Source organism: Triticum urartu, chromosome 7A (assembly GCF_056163025.1).
Source record: "Triticum urartu cultivar PI428250 chromosome 7A, HENAU_Tu73, whole genome shotgun sequence".
Classification (NCBI taxonomy): domain Eukaryota; kingdom Viridiplantae; phylum Streptophyta; class Magnoliopsida; order Poales; family Poaceae; genus Triticum; species Triticum urartu.
In genome coordinates, this window is record NC_141879.1 from 725086054 (window position 1) to 725103726 (window position 17673).

The 17673-nt window shown below is 45.9% G+C and overlaps 1 protein-coding gene across 1 annotated transcript; it reads right to left on the reverse strand.

Moving 5' to 3' along the window:
* Nucleotides 1-14488: 14488 nt before the first annotated feature.
* Nucleotides 14489-15292, reverse strand: LOC147962286 (uncharacterized). Its single transcript, XM_087531393.1, has 3 exons — nt 15156-15292; nt 14806-15031; nt 14489-14686 (listed from the first exon to the last, which is right to left on the reverse strand). The coding sequence occupies exons 1-3, from the start codon at nt 15290-15292 to the stop codon at nt 14489-14491; spliced, it is 561 nt and encodes a 186-aa protein (XP_087387519.1).
* Between the last annotated feature and the right edge of the window lie 2381 nt (nt 15293-17673).

Consider the following 17673-nt stretch of genomic DNA (forward strand, 5'->3'; position numbering starts at 1 on the left):
TGAATCATTGTTGTCCTAATGCAATAAAAGAGAGCAGCAGCGAGAGAGTAGGATTGTATCGGAATGAACAAGGGGGTTGCTTGCCTGGTAGATCAACAGGGGGGCACTGCTCCTCAGACAGGTACTCTCGAACACTTTCCGGAGCAGGACCTATCGAGAAGGAACGGTGTCGGAAATCAAACACAAGCATATGCAACATTATGATGCATGAACATGGCAGGAGTATGTGATGTTGTTTGAGTTAATGCATCTAGCATTTATTTGGTTTGAGGTCCATTTGAACCAAGGGTTCAAATGCAACTCCAAAATAAGCTCTTAAAATGCCATAAGTGTGTTTTCATGTATACAGCATGTATAGATGGTTTGTCATGCATGAAAATGGTACAGATGGATAGATTGAATTTTTCTGATAATTTTTCATATATAAATTATTTCAATCTGAGCTACGGTTGAATTTATATGAATTTTTGAAGTTTTGGCTATTTTCTGGAATTTCCTGATTTATTATAATTCCAGAAATTATTTGTTGCGTCAGCCTGAGGTCAGCACTGCGTCAGCAGTCAACCTGGGTCAAACCTGACATATGGGGGCCACACGTCAGTGACACAGTGGTTAAGCCCGGGTCAAACCCGCACTGACCAGGGTTTGACTTGGCCCTGGGGCCCACGGTCAGCGGCTGGTGGGGTGGTTTAGGCTGCGGGATTAGGCGCTAATGACAGCCACGTCGGCCTCGCCGGAGTTTGGCCGCCGACAACCTCGAGCCACGGCGGTTCTTCGCCGGAGTTGCACTACGGGCGACGGCTGGACGCGCGGGGACCACCGGGGCGTAGCCCATCGTCGCCTGCATCCAGGGGAGCAGGCGGGATGCTGTGGGGGTGGCGGAGCTCGCCGGAGCGAAGCTCGCGGCGGCGGTCGGAGTTCGGCCTTGACCGGAATGGCGGCTGCAGCATGCAAAAGACAAGGGGGAGAGGGGGATTCGAGGTGGGAGCTCACGGCGAATCGAACGGCGGGGTCGGCGAGCTTGGGGAAGGCTTGGGGCAGCCGGAGCAACAACGGCGATCTCGTCGGCCGAAGCTTGAAGACGACGGCGATGGCGATGCTCCAGGGCCTCCCGAGGCGTGTGGCTCGACGGAGAGGTAGCAGGTGACGGCGCGGAGCTCGTGGATTCGAAGGAGGGGCGAGGGGACGGCGGGGAGCGCGTCAACAGCGAGCGGCGGCAACGGCTTGTTCGTTGATGCTCGCGAGAGAGAACCAGGGGAGGAGGGAGAGCGAGGGAGAGGGAGAGAGGTGCGGGGCATCGTGGCGACGTCCCGGGAGACCAGAGCGATGAGGAGGGGAAGCAGGAGGTGGCGGGGAGACGTGGCCATGGCCAGCTGCATGGCCGTGCGCGCCGGCGCGTGCCCCTGTCCGTCTGTCGTCGCCAGGAGGACGACGGTTGGCGATTGGGCGAGTGGGCCGCACCACTGGGCCAGCTGAGGCGCCAGGTAAGCTTTCTGTTTTTGTCTTTAGTTACTGTTTTCTATTTGTTTCAATTTGTTTTGATTTAGTTCAAGCACTAAATCATTTTTGTTTCTTCTGGTAATTTTTGCAGGGACTGAAAGAAATATTCTAAAGCCCCTCACAAAATAACAGAATTATTGAAGCATTAAATATATTTATAACATATATTTGCTCCAACTCAAATACAATATGTATTAGATCAAAAATCCATAAATGGCCAAGAAATATGCTCATCATTTTTGGCAGGGGTTTTCACCTTTATCATAAATCATGAACATTTTCAAAGGGCATTTTGGGGTCTTTGAAAAGATTTAAGTTTGAACCTGGTTGAATTTCATTGCTGCTAGGGTTTATTATCCCCTATTTCAAGTTTAACTGAAATTTAAATATGATGCAAACATGAAGGGCTAGCCTAGGTCATACCAGAACTAGGGATGTGACACCCCGTGTACCGATTCCACTGGACGGTGTCTCCGCAAGTGCGGGAGGACAGCGATACAGACGTTCGGAAAGGGAGTGTTGTTTGTCACCGTCCGTGTACGGGGCTTCCGACAGGTGCCAGTGGCGGGGGCGTCAGGATGGCTGTTCGCCCAGCACTCAAGATAGAAGAGAGAAGAGAGAAGAGAATTCGGGCAGTCGGGATGCACTTCCACACCGTCCGCCTCCAGCCACACCAAAGCTTCCTCTTGCTGAAATTTGGGGTGGGATTTAGACCCATCTAGCAATTTTTGAATATCTCTAAGGGCTCATGTGAGTTTATTGGCACAAGTGTAGTGGAAGTTTAGTCCCACCCCGCTAGTGGAGAAAGAGTTGGACCTTTTTATAAGGGGTTGTCTTCCACATGCACTGGTAGAAAAAGGGCCTATAGTCCGGGTTCGTAAGGGCCTTTAGTCCCGGTTCCTGAACCGGGACTAAAGTGTCGGTACTAATGCCCCGACCCTTTAGTCCCGGTTCAATCCAGAACCGGGACTGATGGGCCTCCACATGGGCAGTGCGCAGAGCCCAGTCAGGAGACCCTTTGGTCCGGGTTGGTGGCACCAACCGGGACCAATAGGCATCCACGCGTCAGCATTTCTGTGGCTGGGGTTTTTGTTTTTTTTGAAGGGGGGGGGGGTTGGGGGTTTTGGGGGGTTAATTTAGGTGTTTCATATATTGTGTTAGCTAGCTATAATTAATAGAGAGAAGTGTCCTCTCTTATGTCCGTGCTTGGTCGACGCTACGTACTATACATACATATAGAGAGGACTAGACACGTTGGCTAGCTAGTAAGCAAACGAAGGAAAGAGAAGATCGTGATGAACATATATGCATACAGAGAGAAGTGATATCGACCACCTCTCTTTCTCCGAGAGATTGGTCGAACAACAAGTTCTCATATATCTATCTGACACTACCGGCTACATATATACATTAATTATCTCTTACAAATATAATCATACGGACTCAGGGTCAACATAGAATTGTCCGTCTTCAGGGATCACGTGGTCAAGAAAGAATGCCGCCAATTCCTCTTGAATTCCTCGCATGCGAGCTGGTGCTAGGAGTTCATCCCGCTTCCGAAACATCTAATTTAAAGAAGGGGGTCAATACATATATATATGAATGAATGAAACTCAACACAAATGATGGTAATAAAATAAAATTGTGAATGTTGTTATTTACGTACTTCATATTGTTCGTCAGTGTAGCCCCGCTCACAGGTCGTGTGGCGGATGGACTCGCAAACATAGTATCCATAGAAATCATTCCCTTGTTCCTGCCACAACCACTTTACAAGAAAGAGAGGTTAATCAAACTGATAAGCAAGAATGCCAAATGGTATTGATGAAACTAGCGCTTGAATGACTAGTAGATGCGCTTAAAATGCTACTATAGCTAGTACTTACTTTCGGGTGTCTAAATTGCAGCTCCTTCGGCAGTCCCGGAGCTTTTCTGGTGAATTTTCTCCAAACCCTGCCGGACAAAGAAAAAAATTACTTGATATATCAGGAAATGAACAAAGTTGCTGATATGGTGGATAATGATCGATTTAACTTACTTCTCGAGTATTTGAGTCATGTCTACAAAGTCCTTGGGATCTTTTCGTCTTGAGTCTAAGACAGTTACTAGTCCCTGCTCAAGCTTAATATGTAGGAGAATATAGTGGAAACTGCACACGCATGCATAACTCATCAATTACATTACTATAACCTTGAATAATATATAAGGGAAACCGAATACGCACAAGACAGTAACACTCACTTGAAGTTTTAAGGAAAGAGTATTATATCTTTTTGATTTATTATCAACGATTGTAGCATGCTGGCCTCAGTTTCTGCGGCATGAAATTTAACCTGAGTTGCATCTATGAGATATGTGTTAATGAACCCAATATCACCGACTTGTCTTTTCTTCAATTCGACGATCTTCAATCTGCATAATATAGTGAGGATGATTATAAATACATGCAATGAAAGAGCTAAGCTATATAGAGAAACTTAATGACAGAAGTAGTACTACTTACAGACAGTAGCAGGCGACCGTTGTTTTATCGATGGCCAATTGATTGAAAAACTGATAGAACTCCTCAAATGGAACAGGCAACAGATCAATTCCAACGAGGTCATGCTCCTTTTTAACTTTCAAATTCCAACGAGGCTATGTCCCTCGACGACCCTCGTTCCCGATAAAAAAAAGAGGAAGAAGAAGAAAAAAAAGAGGAGAAGAAAGAATAGAGGAGAAGAACTCCTCTATTCTTTCTTCTCCTCTTTTTTTTCTTCTTCCTCTTCTTTTTTTATCCTCTTCTTCCTCTCATGTTCGAGAGGATCGCCGAGGGGTCGGGAGGTTTCCTAGTGTCAAAGTATTCAACAAAATCATGTCTTCATCATTAGGCGAAAGTAACATGTGCATGACGGTACGAAGCTCTTCAAAGTTGTTCTGGAACGGAGTCCCAGATAGGATAATTCGCTTTTTGGTACAAAGTTCAGAAAGAGCCTTCCAAATATCGCTATTTGGAAGGCCTTTGCTGAATTCGTACCAAAAGGTGGATTATTCTATCCGGGACTCCATTCCAAAACAATTTTGCAGAACTTCGTACCAACATGCCCTGGTTACTTCCGGCTAATGATGAAGGCATGGATTTCTTCAATACTTTGACACTAGGAAACCTCTCTCGACCCCTCGGCGATCCTCGACCCCTCGAACCCTCGACGACCCTGGAACCCTCGACCCCTAGACGATCCTCTTCTTCCTCTCATGTTCAAGAGGATCGCCGAGGGGTCGGGAGGTTGCCTAGTGTCAAAGGATTCAACAAAACCATGTCTTCATCATTAGGCGAAAGTAACATGTGCATGATGGTATGAAGCTCTTCAAAGTTGTTCTGGAACGGAGTCCCAGATAGGATAATTCGCTTTTTGGTACAAAGTTTAGCAAGAGCCTTCCGAATATCGCTATTTGGAAGGCCTTTGCTGAATTCGTACCAAAAGGCGGATTATTCTATCCGGGACTCCATTCCAGAACAACTTTGCAGAACTTCGTACCAACATGCCCTGGTTACTTCCGGCTAATGATGAAGGCATGGATTTCATCAATACTTTGACACTAGGAAACCTCTCTCGACCCCTCGGCGATCCTCGACCCCTCAAACCCTCGAACCCCTGATAAAAATTAAGAAGAAGAAGAAGAAGAAGAAGAAGAAAAAAGAGGAGAAGAAGAAAGGAATAGCTAGAGGAGAAGAAGAACTGACAAAGTCTTCTCCTCTATTCCATCTTCTTCTCCTCTTTTTTTTTCTTCTTCTTCCTCTTTTTTTCCTTTTCTTTTTTTACTCCTCTTCTTCCTCTTCTCTTCTTCTCCTTCTTCGGGTAAGCCCTAGTTTCCTGACCCTCGACCGCTCGACGACACTCTCGACATGCCCTCATTCCCGATAAAAAAAAGAAGAAGAAGAAAAAAGAAGAGAAGAAAGAATAGAGGAGAAGAACTTCTTCTCCTCTATTCTTTCTTCTCCTCTTTTTATTCTTCTTCTTCCTTCTTTTTTTCCTCTTCTTCCTCTCCTCTTCTTCTCCCTCTTCCCCGCCTCTCTCATGAATGTTCGCCGCCCCCCCCTCGACCCCTCGACGACCCTCGTTCCCGATAAAAAAATAAGAAGAAGAAGAAGAAAAAAGAAGAGAAGAAAGAATAGAGGGGATCTTTTTTTATCCTCTTCTTCCTCTCCTCTTCTTCTCCCTCTTCTTCCCCTTCTTCTCCGCCTCTCTCATGAATAGAGGTTAACATCATTTGATCATCTATAATCTATGAACAAAAAATTCATCATTTGATCATCTATCATCTATGAACAAAAATATTCCTAGATACATAAAAAATTTCTACAAATGAAAATAACCTAAAAAAATCATATGATCATCTATGAACAAAAAAAACATCATTTGATCATCTATCATCTATGAACAAAAAAATCATCATTTGATCATCTATCATCTATGAACAAAAATATTCATCATTTGATCATCTATCATTTATGAACAAAAATATTCTTAGATACATAAAAATTGTCTACAAATGAAAATAACCTAAAAAAAATCATATGATCATCTATGAACAAAAAAAACATCATTTGATCATCTATCATCTATGAACAAAAAAATCATCATTTGATCATCTATCATCTATGAACAAAAATATTCCTAGATACATAAAAAATTTCTACAAATGAAAATAACCTAAAAAAAGTTTGCAAAGGGAGGGCGCCGGCGGCCGGACCATGCTAAGGAGAGGTCGACGGCGAGGATGGCGTCGGGGCAGGGGCGCGGGCGACGGCGAGGGCGGGCCGGGGCGGCGCGTGGGCGACGGCGACGGGCGCGGGCCGGGGCGGCGTGCGTCGGGGCAGGGGTGGGCCGGGGCAGGGGCCCGGGCGACGGCGAGGGCACGGGCGACGGCGGGCGACGGCGAGGGCGCGGGCGACGATGGGCACGGGCGAGGTGACGGCGATGGCGGGGCAGCCTGGCGGCGTCGGCGTCGGGGCGGCAACTACGAGAGACGGGAGTGAAAATTTCCAAAGTGTGAACTTATATAGCAAAGCCTTTAGTCCCGGTTCGTGGCACAACCCGGTACTAAAGGTGGGCATTAGTCCCGGTTGGTGCCACGAACCAGGACCAAAGGCCAATTTTCAGCAGCCGAAAGGGCGGGAAGCGAAGGCCATTGGTCCCGGTTGGTGGCACCAACCGGGACTAAAGGGGGGCAATGGTCACGGTTGGCGCCACCAACCGGGACTAAAGGGGGCATTGGTCACGGTTCGTGGCACCAACCGTGACCATTGCCCCCCTTTAGTCCCGGTTGGTGCCACCAACCGGGACCAATGCCCTTGTGCTGCCCGCGCCCAAAAGTTTAGTCCCACATCGCTAGCTGAAGGGCGCCAACACTTGTTTATAAGCGCAGCTGTGCCTCCCCATTCAAGCTCCTCTCTAATGCAGGCTTTCGGGCCTAAACTTGCTACTGCCTGTAGGCCTATTGGGCCTCTGCGGGCCTGAATCCTGGCCCATGTAGGGTTTCTAGTCATATTCAAGCCGTGGAGGCCCAGTAGGTGGCATTTTTTTTTGTTTTTTCTTTTTTATTTCTACATTTTTTTGGTTTTTTATTTTTTTATTTCTACTTAAAACTAAATACTTACAGTTTTTTAGTGATTTCTTTTTGCTTTTAGGTCACAAAAATTATAAACTTTCTGTTAGTGCCATTAGTTTTAAATTTTGAATAGTTTAAATTTGAATTTTGAAAAATTTGTGTGAATCACTAGTTTATGAATAACTTTACTATAAAAATAGAATTTTTTTCTATTTATTTTTTATTTATACTTACAACTAAATACTTATAGTTTTTTAGTGATTTTCTTTTGATTTTAGGTCACAAAAATTATAAACTTTCTGTTAGTGCCATTAGTTTTAAAATTTTGAATAGTTTAAATTGGAATTTTTTAAAATTTGTGTGAATCACTAGTTTATGAATAACTTTACTATAAAAATAGAAATTTTTTTCTTCTTTGCTATTTATTTTTTATTTATACTTACAATTAAATACTTATAGTTTAATTTTAGGTCACAAAAATTATATTCTTTTTGCTATTGAAGAATATTATAGTTTTATTTTAGTTGATCATAACATAATATTTTAATTGATTGTTTTTATTTTCATAAAAGTTTTGTAGTTCATTCTGTTTGCTATTAATTCATTCTTTGAGCTAAATGACTCTGAAATTGGAAAGCATTTCAAAATGAACTCTGAAAAGGTTGAAAGTTGGCATGGTATCATCATTTCACCCACATAGTATGTTCCAAAAAGTAGAGAGGGTTATGACAAAAACTTGATGCACTTCGTGTAAAAATGGACAATCACTTTCGAAGTATCAAAGTTTCGAACCATAAGACAGGAAATCATTTCAAATGAACTCTGAAAAAGTTGAAAGTTGGGCCACAGAGATGCTTCCTTGTTTGATGGCCCATGGAGATGCTTCCTTCTGGCCTAGCGGGGTTACGGACATATTTCTTTAGGACTCCCATGAACCTCTCAAAGGGGAACATATTGTGTAGAATTACGGGCCCCAGGATGACAATCTCGTCGACTAGATGAACTAGGACGTGCGTCATGATATTGAAGAAGGATGGTGGGAACACCAGCTCGAAACTGACAAGACATTGCGCCACATCACTCCTTAGCCTTGGTACGATTTCTGGATCGATCACCTTCTGAGAGATTGCATTGAGGAATGCACATAGCTTCACAATGGCTAATCGGACGTTTTCCGGTAGAAGCCCCCTCAATGCAACCGGAAGCAGTTGCGTCATAATCACGTGGCTGTCATGAGACTTTAGGTTCTGAAACTTTTTCTCTGGCATATTTATTATTCCCTTTATATTCGACGAGAAGCCAGTCATGACCTTTATACTGAGCAGGCATTCAAAGAAGATTTCTTTCTCTTCTTTCGTAAGAGCATAGCTGGCAGGACCTTTATACTGCTTCGGAGGCATGCCGTCTTTTTCGTGCAAACGTTGCAGGTCCTCCCGTGCCTCAGGTGTATCTTTTGTCTTCCCATACACGCCCAAGAAGCCTAGCAGGTTCACGCAAAGGTTCTTCGCCACGTGCATCACGTCGATTGAGGAGCGGACCTCTAGGTCTTTCTAGTAGGGTAGGTCCCAAAATATAGATTTCTTCTTCCACATGGGTGCGTGTCCCTCAGGATCATTCGCAACAGCTATTCCACCAGGACCCTTTCCAAAGATTACGTAGTGTAAATCATTGACCATAGCAAGCACGTGATCACCGGTGCGCATGGCGGGCTTCTTCCGGTGATCTGCCTCGCCTTTGAAATGCTTGCCTTTCTTTCGACATTGATGGTTGGTCGGAAAAAATCGATGATGGCCCAGGTACACATTCTTCCTGCATTTGTCCAGGTATATACTTTCAGTGTCATCTAAACAGTGCGTGCATGCGTGGTATCCTTTGTTTGTCTGTCCTGAAAGGTTACTGAGAGCGGGCCAATCGTTGATGGTCACGAACAGCAACGCCTTAAGGTTAAATTCCTTCTGTCTGTGCTCATCCCACGTACGTACACCGTTTCCATTCCACAGCTATAAAAGTTCTTCAACTAATGGCCTTAGGTACACATCAATTTCGTTGCCGGGTTGCTTAGGGCCTTGGATGAGAACTGGCATCATAATGAACTTCCGCTTCATGCACATCCAAGGAGGAAGGTTATACATACATAGAGTCATGGGCCAGGTGCTGTGATTGCTGCTCTGCTCCCCGAAAGGATTAATGCCATCCGCGCTTAAAGCAAACCATACATTCCTTGGGTCCTTTGCAAACTCATCCCAGTACTTTCTCTCGATTTTTCTCCACTGCGACCCGTCAGCGGGTGCTCTCAACTTCCCATCTTTCTTTTGGTTCTCACTGTGCCATCGCATCAACTTGGCATGCTCTTCGTTTCTGAACAGACGTTTCAACCATGGTATTATAGGAGCATACCACATCACCTTCGCAGGAACCCTCTTCCCGAGGTGCTCGCCGTCAACATCACCAGGGTCATCTCGTCTGATCTTATACCGCAACGCACCGCATACCGGGCATGCGTTCAGATCCTTGTATGCACCGCGGTATAGGATGCAGTCATTAGGGCATGCATGTATCTTCTCCACCTCCAATCCTAGAGGGCATACGACCTTCTTTGCTGCGTATGTACTGTCGGGCAATTCGTTATCCTTTGGAAGCTTCTTCTTTAATATTTTCAGTAACTTCTCAAATCCTTTGTCAGCCACAGCATTCTCTGCCTTCCACTGCAGCAATTCCAGTACGGTACCGAGCTTTGTGTTGCCATCTTCACAATTGGGGTATAAACCTTTTTTGTGATCCTCTAACATGCGATCGAACTTCAGCTTCTCCTTTTGACTAATGCATTGCGTCCTTGCATCGACAATGACCCGGCGGAGATCATCATCATCGGGCACATCATCTGGTTCCTCTTGATCTTCAGCAGCTTCACTCGTGGCAGCATCATTGGGCACATCGTCTGGTTCCTCTTGATCTTCACCAGCTCCCCCGTTGCAGCATCACCGTATTCAGGGGACACATAGTTGTCATCGTACTCTTCTTCTTCGCCGTCTTCCATCATAACCCCTATTTCTCCGTGCCTCGTCCAAACATTATAGTGTGGCATGAAACCCTTGTAAAGCAGGTGGGAGTGAAGGATTTTCCGGTTAGAGTAAGACCATTCTGCTTGTTTGCCTCAGCCGCATCGAGAAACTCATGCACGCCCTTAATGTACTCGCGGGTGTGTCTGTCACCGTACATCCATTGCCGGTTCATCTGCGTGCATTATATACAATTAAGTGTCCAAATTAATAGAAGTTCATCATCACATTAAAACCAAAGTGCATACATAGTTCTCATCTAATAACATATAGCTCTCCAGAGCATCTAATTAATTAAACCATACATTGAAACTATGTAAAACATTTCATTGCGAAAACAAATGCGATCATAATCGCAACCAAGGTAACAATTGATCCAACGGCATAATGATACCAAGCCTCGGTATGAATGACATATTTTCTAATCTTTCTAATCTTCAAGCGCATTGCATCCATCTTGATCTTGTGATCATCGACGACATCCGCAACATGCAACTCCAATATCATCTTCTCCTCCTCAATTTTTTTATTTTTTCCTTCAACAAATTGTTTTCTTCTTCAACTAAGTTTAACCTCTCGACAATAGGGTCGGTTGGCATTTCCGATTCACATACATCCTAGATAAATAAAATCTATGTCACGTTGGTCGGCATAATTTTCATAAACAATAAATGAACCAATAGTTATAAAGATAATATACATACCAAATCCGAATCATAGACAGGACGAGGGCCGACGGGGGCGGATACCAAAACCATCGCACTATATAAGATGCAATAAAAGATGTAAGAAAATGATACAAGTATCTATCTAAACATACAAGTAAGAATATTTTTCCTTTCAGAAAGAAGATAAGAACAAGAGGCTCACCACGGTGGTGTCGGTGATGAGATCGGCGCGGGTGATCGACGGCGGTGAAGACGGGGACGGGGCGTGACGGACCGCTAAATCTAGACAAATCTCGAGGAAAATGGAGCTTGGAGGTCGAGCTTTGAGAGGAGAAAGCTTAAGTAGTGTGGCTCGGGCATTCCATCGAACACCTCATGTGCATAGGAGGTGAGCTAGAGCACCACAAAGCCATCTCCCCCTCGGCCAGAAAAAACAGAGCACTGTGCTCTGCTCTTGCCCGAGGGGGTATATATAGGCACCTCATTGGTCCCGGTTGATGACTAGAACCGGGACTAAAGGGAAGCCTTTGGTCCCGGTTCAAGCCACCAACCGGGACCAATGGTGGTGGGCCAGGAGCGAGGCCCATTGGTCCCGGTTCGTCCCACCAACCGGGACCAAAAGGTCCAGACGAACCGGGACCAATGGCCCACGTGGCCCGGCCGGCCCCCTGGGCTCACGAACCGGGACCAATGCCCACATTGGTCCCGGTTCTAGACTGAACCGGGACTAATGGGCTGAGCCGGCCTGGACCATAGCCCTGTTTTCTACTAGTGATGCTATCGAAGCTTGAGAATAGAAGAGGCCCTCGCGCACTCCTCCTCTGCCGCCCGCCGTGCCTCGCCTCGCCACGCCGCAGATTGCGGGAATGAGCTGAGCCGAGCTCACACCGTTGGCTGTCACGGACTCGGACATGGGTCGAGCCCACGTCTCTCGACGGGAGAGCAGGTCTCGATATCCTGTACAGGAGATGGGCGAATAGGTTTTGGGAAGCGACTACGTGACTTCTTTCACGTCATCTTCATCATCACCATGTCGCATCCCAACGCCGACCATATCGCTGCTGAGAAACTTGAAGCCGAAAAGAAGGCCGCCGAGAACGCCACTGTTGCCTCTGCATGGCCTACTGGAGGGTATAACTCATTTATCCCGCTCCTACTATTTTCTGTTATAGCTATGCTAGCGTTATACGTAGATGTATCTGCCATTAGCGTAGCATGTGCTTGCGTGATTCAATATCAGCATGTTGTTAATTCTGTCAATGTCATGCTAGTGATTTGTCAATGGATTAAATTAGTCAAAAAATTGCCTATTTTCTCAACACCTCCTTCCCTCGCTTTTTATGCTAGGCAAAGGGAAGATGAAGATGATATGAGGGATATCTGATAGGATGGAGTATTTAACCAAAAAGTACCACATTTCATTGATCCATGCCTACAAAGTACCACTTTACGAATTTATGCTGAAAACTACCATTTTTTTGGCTAAATTGTGACTAAAAACTACCACATCTGTAAATCAACCGATTCTTCCATTTTAAATGCGCTTATGACAGGCTTGGCCCGCATGTAAGTGCTGACATGGCATCGTAAGTCAACGCCGTTTGGTTGACCATTAAGTTCGTACGTGGGCGGCAACCAGCTGCGACATCTTCTCCAAGTCCGACTACCGCACCGCCCAGGGGTGATTTCACTGTCCGGGCACCCTGGGCACGTGCCCGGGCTCGATCGCTGCAGATTTTTTGAGTAGTCGGAGTCATAATCGATGAATACGTGTGATATAGGGCAAAAATATGACAGCTTAGTGAATTGGGCTAGTTTGGGCGTTGTTTTGCCTTTTGGGCTTACTCACGCCAAACCAGAACGTCTAAGGGCCATCCATCATTTCTTTACATGGGCCACATTAGGGTAGTCAGATCGATCTCGAGCCTTCTGGCTGCATCGCTCACCTCGCCTGTTTGGCTACCTCGCACACTGTTCGGTTGTTCGCCGCGCCGTAAGACTGTACCCAAGCAATTCCGGCATTGCAGGTGGTGGCCGGCGAGATGGACTGGTGAAGCACCGATGACCGGCAAGACTGCAAGGGATGGTGTATGACCGGGCCTCCAATTAGGCTACGATTCCACCAAGCAACGATCGGGATTTAAAGCGGAAGCGCAGGAGTCAAAGTGGCATCCCCTATGATGGGAATTCCTCCCCGACGGATGGTGGCTCATCCTCATCATCGTCGGCACTTCAGCGAGCACTAGTCACGTGTGCAGCACCAGCAAGTGCCCAACCTGCACAAGGCCATGGCCAAGAGGCAGCAAATAGCCAACGACGATGGCCACCAACGGCAGCGACAAACGACAACTAGGTGAGTTATCCGACTTTAATTAGGTTTCTTCAACTACATAATTGAGCATATTATTTAGTGACACTAGTGTGTTGGCGGTTTGATAGACCAAAGTACATTTTAGTTTATAGGGTGCCCAGTCTTTGGCAATTCGCTAGCTCCGCCACTGGCACCACCGACATGTCGCTGGTGCTGCTTACACCGTTCATCCACAACAAATACATGTCCTCCTGCCCACGGCAGCAGCTAGAGGCGCCCGACAACCAGCAGCTCGCCTTGAGCGGAGTCCTGCTCTTACCCACGACAGTGGCTAGAGGCGGCCAGCAACTAGCTCGCCCGACTGCACGGACCGCGGAGGCTAGCGCTCGGCAAGAGGCGGCGAGCTCCTGCCCACGGTAGCGGCTAGAGGCGGCCAGCAACTAGCTCGCCCGGCTGCGCGGACCGCGGAGGCCAGCGCTCGCCTAGAGGCGGCGAGCTCCTGCCCACGAGAGTGGCTAGAGGCGGCCAGCAACTAGCTCGCCCGGCTCCACGGACCGCGGAGGTCAGCGCTCGCCCAGAGGCGGCAAGCTCCTGTCCACGAGAACCACTAGAGGCGGCCGACAACTAGCTCGCCCGGCTGCGCGGACTGTGGAGGCCAACGCTCGCCCAGAGGCGGCGAGCTCTTGCCCACGTGAACGACTAGAGGCGGCCGACAACCAGGTTGCCCGACTGCACAGAGGCCAGCGCGACGGCAAGCTCCTACCAGCGGTAGCGGCTAGAGGCGACACCATGACTATCGAGCTCCTCCTACTTTGGCCATAGAGATCCTGCCGACAGTAGATTCTTTAAAAAGATTCCCGGATAAAGTTCAATATAGTATTTGGTTAGATTCTAAATAAAGGTGCATAAAAGACCCCCCCCCCCCCCCCCCCCCCCGCGGAAGGTTATTGGCCTACACGCCGTTCGGTAAATAAGAGATGTCTCATCCGGTTGAGCTGTTGCAATCAGTCTTTAGGAGATCCAACATGATTGTATTAAACCTTAAGCAATCAGGGTTCCGTACTGAACTCGAATGTGCGCCCTTCGGAAGAGACAGTAATGCGAACTACTAACTGTTATGCCGGTTTGGCCCGATCAAGACTTTTATCCCTCAGAATGAGACTAAATATGTGGGTCTTGTATCTCTAAAAATTCCCCTTAAAGAAACTCATGGAGATTACAGCCATCAATGCCCATGCATGCCAAAATCCAGAAAAGTAACATGAAAAAAGATCTTCTTCTGTAGGGTTTATATATCGAGTATATTCAGTAAATAAAACAAACATGACAGTTGCATTTTAGATGCCAATGCTTTGGAACTAGACTAGATCTGAGGTAGCGTTAAGTTCTTCTAAACGCTTCCTTTCAACTTTCGCACATTTCAGGAAAATAAACATGGCCGCCGTCGATAAAAAGACCGTGAAAGCAACCAAGGCCAAGTCAAAGGAATCTGGGCGAAATACCAAGATTGCCAACCCCAAGGAGATTAACATGATCCCGGTTGCCAGCAGCATCAACTGCACGAAACAAGTAATGCACGAAAATGAATCACAAACGGGTTGATTAGCGAAAACAAAATTACAGTAGTACTACTGGTTTATTAGGTCCCTTGCAGGCGTCAATCGGCAAATAGTACCTCTGGTACTCCGGGTGTGCTAATAGCAGTTGTCAATTCGCATGGTTCGGGCTCACATGTCTTCTTCTGGTCCCGCCGTTTGATAAGCCACAGGTGGATCATGACCATGGAGTAGAGGAAGGTGATGGCGGTGAAGATTACGTTGTACCAATGCCCTAGATCCGACCACAATAACAAGGCGTACATGACGAAGAAAACGAACATGAAGAAAGTGACCATCACGTGCGGCATGCATGCACACACAAAATTAGTAAGCACCATTGATGGAATCATGGACGTACAAACTCACATGAACACACCAAGATCGAATTAGCCTTGGTAGCTGATGATATAGAGAGCACGTACGTACCTGAAAGACTTTGTCGTCGTCCTCCTCGTCGTCGTCAAGGTGCGCCGCTGATCCAGCCGCCGGTGACGGCTGCCCTTTGCCTTTGGTGGTCTCCACTGAAGTGCTGCTCGGCAGCTCCTCGGAGATTATCTTCGTCATGCTGCTGGTAAGGAACAAGATCGCTGTGCTGCGTGGAATCAGGGAGGGAGGGATGGAGGGAGGGAGGGTAACAAGGTTGCGACGCAGAACCCCTACCTCTACCTAGATATTTTACATGCTGTATAACAACCTCTATCTTCTAACTAACAGACGTTCGGCAGATCATAACAACCGGCTGGATGAAAGTGAACGTTTCAGCAACGTAATGTACACCTTTTAACATACCCTCTCAATCTCATTATCTCAACAAACTTTCACAAGATCGAATCTCAAATAAAATAAAATTACATAAGATTGAGATTGTTATATAGCATGTAGGGATGGTGTTTGAAGCGATCTTGTGCCACCCTTCTCTCATATATATTCTGTCCGTGCGGGTACGGCATGAAAAGAAAAAAACGGTTGCCCCCCACAAAAAGAAAGGCGTTGGCAATGAGATATATTTGCTCCGACGTTGTAACGCCAACGAGGTGGAACTCTAGGGTGCTGAAATTTAACTCTGCCGGGAGAGAATTTTTTTTCTTTGACGAAGAACAGACTTCAATGTGGAAGTGTTGTCGAGTTAATTTATTATTACTCACCCTAGAAAATAACTAAGAAAATGCACCTTCCAAATCGAGGCTTCAGACTAGACTAGAGCCTTGTGATCTTTGCATCTCTCTCTAAGATTCGTTCCAGATTGAATTCCGCAACTGTCATGATTAAAACTATCAACGATGTGGAAACCGAGACCAATAACGCGATGAAGGCCAAGTGATGCAAGTCCAGCCGGAAGATGAAGACCATCAACCCCAAGAACAACAACGTGCCCCCTCTCATGCCCATTGCCCAACATCAACATTGACGTCAATTGCATCTGCATGCAACACCACATGAATAAGTCATGCCAAGTGAACTCGCGGAACAATACATCTGGTAACCATCTACTATACCTGTGGCCTGGTGGGGTTTTCTTCATTATAACCATTTTCCCGTTCCCTTCTCTTCTCGTCCCGGTGTTTGACGAGCACTAGATTGATCATTACTGTTGAGTAGAGGTACACGGAGGCCCGTGCAGTAGTAAACGTTTTAAATTGGACACTGGCCCAACGTTTTAGATTGGGGTGGTTGTAGGGGCAAGCAATGCGTTGAAGTAGGGACATAATGAGAGGGGCTTGGGGAACCACAGTTTCTTTAGAGAATTGGAATTCTCAAAAGAAGAAGAAAGAAACTCACAAGTACCATGCTTCAGTGGTGATCTTCTTCTATAAGGTTTGTTGAGTTTATTATATTAAGAAAACGAACTTGGCAGTTGCATTTTAGATACCTAGGCTTTCGACCTGGACTAGATCTGAGCCATCTTCACATTTTTCACCAACAATCTTCTTCCTGTTAATTTTCACAACTTTGAGCAAAAAAAAAACGTCCCCACCGTTAATAGAAATTAAAATTTTCTTTGAACACAAAAAACAAATATAAAAACGATTTGAAAAAAAATACACTGTTTTAAATAAGGAAAACAGAGAAACCAAATTATTAAATTACCATGATCTGATTTTTTTTCAAATTGCTATGCTGTAGAAATGAGAGAATATTTCTTTTCCATAGACCAAAACATGTCATCTGTTTAAATGCGGTCTCTTAATAATAAATACGACATCTCTTAATCATACAAAATATCATCTCTTAATATAGAAATGCCATGTGTTCATATATATTCCCGTTCAAAGATCATATCTTAAAAAAATACGATCTCTTATATGTAAGTCTTTTTTAGAGATTTTAATATAGATTATATATGGATGTATATAGACATATTTTAGAATGTAGATTCACTCATTTGCTCTATATGCATTCTATATTGGAATCTCTAAAAAGACTTATATTTAGGACAGGGGAGAGTAATAAATAAAATGCCATGTGACATTGTTTGAAATTTTTAAAAACCGACATGTTGATTTTTCCTAGAGAAAGTGCCATTTGGTAAAAATAAAAAAAAGGGAGACCGGGATTTGCCCAGGAGACCCAGGTGGAAGTTTGTATTGCCAGCTAGTGTGGTGGCTCTAGTCTCTACTACTATTAAACAAGTAAATATATTCATCGCTAAGTACACCTAACCTAATCTGCATCTAGCAACCCCGATCAATTACAGCTCTGGCACCGGAGGAAAAATTACGCACCTAGCGTCCGCCTCCCGTCAAAAGGAAAGAAAACGCAAAAGAAATCTAACACCGCCGCCGCTGCCGCCGTTTGCTCCAGATGTCCTGCTTGGGTCGCCACCGTGCCTGGCGCCGCCGCCACGCGTGCCCGTGCCGAGGTCAGTTAACCGGGGTTTGCTGAGCGGAGAAATCCCAAGGCAAAAGAGTCGTCGCCGTGCAGGAAGCTCTCCTCTGCCCAGCCCG

Bases quoted from the DNA above. Each gene is read 5' to 3' on its own strand.
- LOC147962286 (XM_087531393.1), bottom strand. From the start codon at position 15,292: ATGACGAAGATAATCTCCGAGGAGCTGCCGAGCAGCACTTCAGTGGAG. The intron at 15,032-15,155 runs GGTACGTACGTG...TGCATGCATGCC, and splicing joins GACGACGACAAAGTCTTTCA to GCACGTGATGGTCACTTTCT. The intron at 14,687-14,805 runs GTACTATTTGCC...TGTTTCGTGCAG, and splicing joins GCACACCCGGAGTACCAGAG to TTGATGCTGCTGGCAACCGG.